This window comes from Schistocerca serialis, chromosome 5 (genome assembly GCF_023864345.2).
Source record: "Schistocerca serialis cubense isolate TAMUIC-IGC-003099 chromosome 5, iqSchSeri2.2, whole genome shotgun sequence".
In the NCBI taxonomy this organism is placed as follows: Eukaryota; Metazoa; Arthropoda; class Insecta; order Orthoptera; family Acrididae; genus Schistocerca; species Schistocerca serialis.
Window position 1 is genome coordinate 666,820,254 of NC_064642.1, and position 9,249 is coordinate 666,829,502.

At 41.2% G+C, this 9,249-nt stretch overlaps 1 protein-coding gene across 1 annotated transcript; it reads left to right on the top strand.

The window, feature by feature from the left end:
- Positions 1-8,587: 8,587 nt before the first annotated feature.
- Positions 8,588-9,023, top strand: LOC126482169 (putative gustatory receptor 28a). The gene is made up of 2 exons (XM_050106147.1): positions 8,588-8,608; positions 8,652-9,023. Exons 1-2 carry the CDS (start codon positions 8,588-8,590, stop codon positions 9,021-9,023), a joined length of 393 nt encoding a protein of 130 aa, XP_049962104.1.
- Positions 9,024-9,249: the final 226 nt, after the last annotated feature.

Genomic DNA, 9,249 nt, shown 5'->3' on the forward strand with positions numbered 1-9,249 from the left:
TCGTTTTTGGTTCTCTTTATCAATGAGAGGTACATCAAAGAACAACATACAAAAAAATTCTTTATTATCACAGTTTCTAATCGAAGAAGTTGTAGGTCCCTGGTCTCCTTTTTCGAAAACCTACCAACAATTCCAGATTGAGCAGCTGTTGCCCATACTTCATTCACATAAAGACAAAAGAATAAGTTCCATTCATCAGCATTTGCACTAAATTGTTCTTCTCCATCTCTGTAAATGAATCATTAATAATCATCAAGTTGGTGCAGTTCTGAGTTTTCAGCGGCGTCTACCTCATTATCATCGCTACTGGAAGATTCACTTTCACTAGGCGGGTTTTCAGAATCAGAAGGCCGCTCCAACAATTCCTTCATGTCCTCATACTATAGTCCTCTTCTCTGTAATACTCTCAGTCTGTAGAAATGAAGCAGTGCGCCAAAATAAACATGTGCGTATCACGAGGAGAACTGTTGAACACTGAAAGAAAAACATCGTGAGTCAACAACGAGAAATGACGTAACAAACGCTGAGCAGAAAGACATCTGATTCTTTAAAAATTGTTTGTTACAGCGAGAACCGTATGGGAGGAAATGTGGACCAACACTTTAACACAAAGACGTAGATAAAAATTTATATTTTTTTCAGACCTCTAAACAACTTGACAGATTACGAAAAGTACTAAAATTTCGTTAAAATAAAATGTGTAATTAGCAACAGATATTTAACATACCGGACTGGCCTCTCAGGCACTGAGGTAGGTAAATGGTTAATTAAACATCTGTCAAGCTATTATTGATATCATAATTTTCTTCTTCATTTCTCGCCTGTTACACTGTGTAAGATGTTGCTAGTTTCAGCTTCTTAATCAGATACTGTGTCTTCACATCTCCATCTTAATGATTCTAATAGAATTTTTGCTCTCATTCAATTTTGAAGAGAGATCGAAGACTAGAACTCTTGTCATGTAGGCGAAAGTTCGACATCGTCTTATCCTGTTGAACTTATGGTTTACGTCCGAATGATTAACTGTGAACAAAACAAAAGCGACCGTCATGTGAGCATGCTTGTATCTATAAATGTAACTTCGTATTTTCTAAGAATTTATGCTTGTGACTTAACAGAACACCATCTTCATGAGATAATTTGTACCAGTCATTACAGATGACGAAGCTGTCGTGCTATAGGTATTACCCAGTAAGTAAGAAGCAAAGAATCCAGCCCAAAATGACCCCTGCGCCACGACCAGACATTGTGGGGTGATCTGTGATTTCTAGTGTGGTATGCATACACATTTCAAATGACATCTTCGGAATAATCCACCACATGTTTTCCACGTGGCTGTGTTTTCCTCCTCCTTCCAGACACTGTGTGCCTGTTGAGCAGCCAGTGAGGCACAATCCTAGTAACTAATTATATGCAGTCGTCATACGACCACTGCATGCTGCCAGGTTTCTGAAACCCTGTAGGCATCTTCCTTGACGATCTTCTATGGTAACTACAGGATTTCAGTGGCCTCTCCTCTTTCCCGTTTACATTTTTAGCTGTGTGCAGATCGATAACTCAGAGGTTTCCTGGGTTAGCTCCATTGCTTGGACCTTGTGTTTCTCTCTCTAGCGAGTATTTACCTTCGCGGACTTTGTGGCAGAGGGATCATTCATAGTCAGTGTAACCATGAAGAAGGAAACTTTGCTCAGCATATGTTCTTGAGTTACGAGAAGTAATGTGGTGTATGCCCATACCCTTGCTTAGACTGATTGTGGACCATGTCAGCTACAGTCAGCAGAGCGTTGAGGGAGGAGTGGTGTGTAGCTGCCTGCCTGGAAATGGAGAGAGGGTTATTAACTGCCTGCTTGCATGATTCTAGCACTGTCTTTCATTTGGGTGCTGGTGAAGACTCTTTACGTCAAAGGTATCCAATACCTCAGTCTATTGTTCTTGTATAAGGAAAACGAAGTAAAGCATATCCATCGCATATGATTCTGTGTGTCTCAGGGGCGATCCAAATACTTTACCAGGATATTTCGTGCCCTATTGGTAGCCTTCGTCGTTAGATTGGTCCAAAGTTCATTTTCGATTCACAGTGATTCTTATCCATTCCATTAGTGGTGACTCCTTCATCCACCTGCAGAATGATAATGTCCTCCAATATACTTCTATGGTGTGTCTTTCTTCCTGATAGATGTTATGCTTGGACAGTTTCGATATTTAACGTTTCGGGTTCGATTAGATGAGCATGTTAAAGAGCCCTTAGAACTGACTGAATTCTTTCATCCGAAAGGATCGTCGTAAACCGTAATGTAAAACCAATTTCAAGTTTTGAAGCATCATGGACTGGTAGTATAGCCAAAGAGTTGGCACTCGATATGGGACAAAAAGAACAAGATTCAGATCGCTAAACGTCAACCGAATTTAGGATTTCCACGATTTACTGTTGTTAAATGAATCAAATTACGTGATTTTTTGTTAACATCCATTCCAAAGCCAAGATGGAAAAATATTGCACGATCTCGGCTTTTGAATGGTTGTTAACAACTAAACAGCTCGCCCTTCAGTATTCCCATCACGAGAAAATTCAAGTGAATTCTTTGCTTTCTATGTACGTGATCAGCTGCCTAGTCGCCATTACCAACTTCCATATAGTGCTCCATGCGTACTGACTCCAGTATAAACAGAAACGTAAACATTAATGCCATGTCCTTATTGTAACAACACCTAACGCAGGGCCATTAACTACATTTAAGTTATTTCCGTTGTTCTATTCTGAACATACAATATGTGATCAAAAGTATCTGGACACCCCCAAGAACATACGTTTTTCATATTGAGTGCATTGTGCTGCCACCCACTGCCAGGTACACCATATCAGCGACCCCAGTAGACATTAGAAATCGCAAAAGAGCAGAATGGTGCGCACCGCGGAACTCGCGGACTTTGAACGTGTTCAGGTGGTTTCGTGTCACTTGTGTCATACGTCTGTACATACGTCTGTACATTCATAGGCCCATTGTTTCCGATGTGATAGTTAAGTGGATACGTGAAGGGACACGTACAGCACGAAAGCGTAGAGGCCGACCTCGTCTGTTGACTGACAGAGACCGCCGACAGTTGAAGAGGGTCCTAATCTGTGATAGGCAGACATCTAGAAAACTATCAAATTTTAAACTGCATCAGGATCCACTGCAAATACTATGACAGCTAAGCGGGGGATGAAAATTCTTGGATTTAATAGTCGAGCGGCTGCTCGTAAGCCACACATCACGCTGGTAAATGCCAAACGACTCCTAGTTTGGTGTAAGAAGCGTAAACATTGAACGGCTGAACAGTGGAAAACCATGGTGTTGAGTCCCGAATCACGGTACACAGTGTGGCGATCCGATGACATGGTGTCGATATGGCAAATGCCCGGTGAACGTCATCTGTCAGCGTGTGTAGTGCCAACTGTAAAATTCGGAGGCGGTGTTGTTATGGTGTTGTCGTGTTTCTCATGGAGAAGGTTTGGCTGGCACTATCACAGCACAGGCCTACATTGATGTTTGATGCAAGTCTTGCTTTCCATTGTTGAAGAGCAATTCAGGGATGACGGTTGCACCTTTCAACACAATCAAGCACCTGTTCATAATACACGGTCTTAGGCGGAGTGGTTACACGACCATAACACCCCTGTAATAGACTGGCCAGCACAGAGTTCCGACCTGAATCCTATAGAACACTTTAGGGATGGTTTGGAACTCCGACTTCGTGCTAGGCTTCACCGATTGTCGTCGATACATCTCCTCAGTGCAGCACTCCGTGAAAAATGGGCTGCCATTCCCCAAGAAACCTTCCAGCACCTGACTAAGGTATGGCTCCGAGAGTGGAAGCTGTCATGAAGGCTAAGGGTAAACCAACACCATACTCAATTCCAGCATTACCTATGAAAGGCTTCATCAACTTGTAAGTCATTTTCAGTCACGTGCCTGGATACTTTTCGTCACATAGTGTATGTTGAGATCATGCTTTCGCTTGGCCTATTGCACTTTTAGTGTTCTTCTCACCATCTTCAAGCTTAAAATTCCAGCAGGAAAGTCTAAATCTATCATTCGCACAGGGCAGATATCCGACTTTCCTTCTACCTCTAGAATTTGTCCCCGTTCTCTTTCCATGCACACTTTCACTATCGCACAGAGAGATGCCTTTGACTTTAGATGTGAGTGCAAATGTCACTTACAGAAAATACAGCCCATCTCATAACGAAGATTCCCCATTCACTACTTCGCTTGGCTCAAGACTAGATAATGATTGTCACAGTCTACACACATTTCTCTTGAAAACGCTGGGCACACAACAGGCTGCTCTCCATTTATCTTACATCTCAAAGTTTCACCCAGTATATAATAAGTTTATAGGTTACATGTATACCCAATGTTTGAACCTTACAACCCTAACAAATCAGTGTTGACCATGTAACGTAGCACTATTAGTGAATGTTCTACATGTGCTGAAGCGAGCTGTATAGTCTCTACGTTGGATCAAAAAACCACCTTGAGTCACTCAAAAGCGTCTAGAACACCAATTAAACTTGTAGTTAAGATTAAGTGTCTGTGTTAATTTTAATTTACGTATATTCTCCTCGTTTTATTAAGATCTGTGTATCGTAGCTCGTTTCATACACGTATTAGTGGATGAAAATAAGGTATCAATTTTTGTTTTTAGATGACCAATTTCATCCTTCTGAAGAGATCATCTGATTAACATTCCTGACGACAGTAGGAATGTTTATCTGATGATGATCTCTGTAGGAGATCGAAACTGGTGATCCAAAATTAAAAAAATTGTACCTTGTATGCGACTATGACTATTTGTACTAAATAAGTTATAATATAATAGATCGCTGTTTCCCTGGAACAATGTCCTAAAAAATTTCTATATTATAAAATACACGCAGAAGCGCATACTACATTTGTTATGTAGTGAGATGGATTTACAACGGTAGGTATTATGTAAATACAAAGAATAACAATAGCTTTCTTTAACAGTGTACTGGTGATGCACAAGAAGTTCAACAATTACGAGAGATATATGACGAGCTCTGTGATATTTCTGGGCTGGTAAACAATGCATACGGCTTCCCAATGCTCGCCTGTCTGCTTACAAATCTCGTTCAGTGTGTCACCACCCTCAACTTTGTACTTTCTACCATTCTAAAATATAAGGTAAGATGATAAAACAATCCTCAGAGAGAACTGGTACTTTTTTCTGTCTAATATTTATTTACTTCATTGTCATCTTCTATGCAGTATATATCAATTATTTATTATACTCTGTTAAGGCACATTACTAACAAAATGATAAGATCTTGGTATTATTTTGGTCCTACAAGACTTCCCTGGTGCTGCCATTTATGAAATTCAAGTGAGACTTTTCCACCACGGGCCACCAACTACACTGAGTTCGAGTCATACTGTCAAACTTCGGCAGTAGAAATATTTCAAGGATGTAACACAGTAAAATATGCAGTACAAAACCATGTGATGCCGGCAAAATTTTACGAGGTGGATAATAAATTAAAATTTGCAATTGAGTGTGGGAACAATAATTACATCTAAAGAATGCTTCTCCCTACCAGAAATGAACGAATGATCGTGAGTAACAAAACTATACTGTCGGCAAACAATTAATACACCACCAAAACCGACGTCGATTTTAGTCCGATAAAGGCATATGCCACCTGAATGATATATAGGTATACTAATAATGATTTCAAAAACGACCACCAACACGTAGCCTAGTGGAGTAGGTACGAGAATCCATCTATGTCAACCTTGTAATATGGAATGCTCACAGCGTGAAGGCTCAGTGTGCGGCACACGTGTGGATCAAGCAGGCAACTATGCCACAGAGACGCACTCATGCTCCCTACAGTCAGCTGACCATATCTGAAAGGGGTCTAATTGTGGCCTTACAAGTGGCATGGTGGTCCTTTCGGAGAACTGTCACAGAAATGGGACGTGATACGTCGGTTTTACAACGGTGCTGGAGTCAGTGTTCACGTGAGCATTGTAACACCCACAGATGAGTTTCTGGACGTCCACGCAGCATAGACGCGCGCCAGGATCGTCATATTGTGAGGGCAGCAGTGGCAGGTCCTACAGATACCACAGCACAGTTAAGCGGTCTTGTGAGCCCAGACGTGTCAACACGAACTGTTGCGAACTGGCTATCAGCAGTGGGCTTACGGGAACTCAGACTTCCAGCCCACCTTCCACTTATATCACAGCATCGACTTCCACGGCTCGACTGGTAGTGCCAGGGCACCACTTGGAATGGCTCGCCCTGGTCTACAGCGATGAAAGCAGATTCTGGCTGCACGGAAATTAGCGTCGTTTGCGCGTACCGCATAGACGTGGTGAGTGCTGTCTCGTACAGTGCATTCGTCAAAGACAAGCTGCCCCTGCAACGCCCCATTGTCTGGTGTGCGATGAGTTAAGACTGGTGCTTACCTTTGGTGTTTCTGGAGTGGACCTCAACCAGATCTCGGTTCGAGCTGAATGCTGATTGACAGAATCGTTGGCCGTTACTGCAACGGAAAGGTGATTTGTCGTTCCGACAGGATAATCGTCAACCACGTAATGTCCGAGAAACTGAACGTGCTCTTTAAGACGTGCAGTAATTTCCATCGACAGCACGATCTACATATTTCCACATGTTGACCATGATGGCACGAGAAGTAATTCGTCAGCCTACACCTTTTACAGGACAACGTGAACAGGTCGACCGATCGTGTAATTACGTATCGCAGGACTGTATACGCCACCTGTACGATTGATTTGCCCCCTGTGGAAACTACAACACATACTAACATGAGTGTTTCAGCATGGACTGATACCGGGTACCTCCGACATGCTTGTGCTATTAACCTGTAAATGCAGCCATTTCATGCACTACATAAGCACTGTTGCACCAATCAATCTTGCGTCAATCGGAAGCCCTAAAGCCATTAACTATTTTCTTCTGGCAGTATAGTTTCAGTAAATTTTCATTTTTTGAATTGTAACCAAGCATATTTTTTATATCACTGAGGACGTCCAGTATTAATAAGTTTTAAGAAATTGCTTGACAAATGAAATCTTTGCAGACATACATAAATCATAGGTTGGAATATGTGCCGGGTGATCAAAAAGTCAGTATAAATTTGAAAACTTAATAAACCACAGAATAATGTAGATAGAGAGGTAAAAATTGACACACATGTTTAGAATGACATGGGGTTTTATTAGAACCGAAAAAAACACCCCATTTTGCTAGACTCGTGAAAGATCTCTTGCGCACTTCGTTTGGTGATGATCGTGTGCTCAGTGGCCACTTTCGTCATGGTTCGCCTCCCAGGTCCCCAGACCTCCGTCCGTGAGATTATTGGCTATGGGGTTACCTGCTGTCGCAAGTGTATCGTGATCGACCGACATTTCTTGGGATGCTGAAGACAACATCCGACGCCAATTCCTCACCATAACTACAGACATGCTATACAGTGCTGTTCACAACATTATTCCTCGACTACAGCTATTGTTGAGGAATGATGGTGGACATATAGAGAATTTCCTGTAAAGAACATCATCTTTGCTTTGTCTTACTTTGTTATGCTAATTATTGCTGTTCCGATCAGATCAAGTGCCATCTGTCGGAAATTTCTTGAACTTTTGTATTTTTTTGGTTCTAATAAAGCCCCATGTCATTCCAAGCATGTGTGTCAATTTGTACCTCTCTATCTACATTATTCCGTGATTTATTCAGTTTTCAAATTTACACTGACTTTTTGATCACCCAGTATATTTTTTAGGTATTTAGATTTTTTGACGCCAATATACTATATTTTAGGACTATATTTGTTTTTGATACGAAACAGATAATAACCGGAAATTATTTCACTCTTGCAACAAAATAGAATGATTTGAACTCGAAGGAAGAGACTTAATGGGAATTAATATACGCTTACAAATGCCTGTTTGTCAGAGATACTGTATATTCCACACACAGGTCAGGCCGATGGATCTATTAAGAGACGCACGGAAGTTAGAGTCATACGCGAATTCAGTGAACGGCTGCAAATGTTACTTAAATTGACAAATGTCATGCTGACAGTGAAGAGAGCTGAATGCAGTCAATATTATTACAATTCAGAATTAATTCAGACATGCAGTTTCAGTTGTAAAATCACCACACACATTTGAAAATGAGAAATTGCACAATAATTCTATTGAAAAGCAACGAAGAGTTCACAGAAGCACGTGTAGAACAGTCTCGGTCTTCGTTTATATAAGATCTCTAAAGGATTCCGGGAATAACTAAAACATTTCATGTACTGTATTCATCGAAACTCTATTGTGCAGCAAGTGTTGCTATATGATTGGAAAAGACAGTATGTGACTGTAGTTGATAGACGAATATCGCTCACCTGAGGCTTCCCTAGATCCTAGACGAGTTTCCCACTTCATAGGCCTAACCGCAATAAAATTTAAGGAAAGGAAAGTTTATTTTTATATCTTCATTTTTTTGTTAAATTCAGACATTTCTTTAATAACAAACTAAAAGAGTGTTCAAAAACTACGTTTCAATGAAGTTCAAGCAGTTAGAAGTAATAAATATTGGTATATTACATGCCATTCTTTTAATGACAGGGTTTTACTCGTCCAGAAATGGAACCTCTGGCGCTGTTGGCCATTATATGGACCTTTATGCTCGCTGGTGGAATCTTGGCAGTCACTTGGTCATGCAGTGCCGTAGCGAGTGAATCTGGTCGCACCGCCGACCTGGTACTAAAGGCGCTGCTACCTCCACCACGCAACACTGCCAGGGATGCTGAACTGCGGTACCAGCTGCAGCTGTTCTCAAAGCAGCTGCTGCATCGGCGCCCACGCTTCACAGCCTGCGGGATATTTGTCATTAACCTAAGCAATGTTTCGTCAATGGTAGCTGCGGTTGTATCGTATCTTGTTGTAATGGCTCAGATAAATGCCGTAGAGGGCTTACCTGACACTTACAGACACTAGATAATATGCTGCTAGAATCACAGGAGATCTCTGGTGCTCTAGTCGATATGTATTGTACGTCAAGTGAACAGACATACTAGTGTGAAGAAAATTACTTTACATGTTTCGACAAGAGAGTCTGTCTTAGATGTCTGACGCTTTCTGCACAACAAAGTAAGAGTTATGCCAAGATACAGGTCTGGTTTCTCATCATACATGGTGTTATGGGTATAAGTGCATATATTTT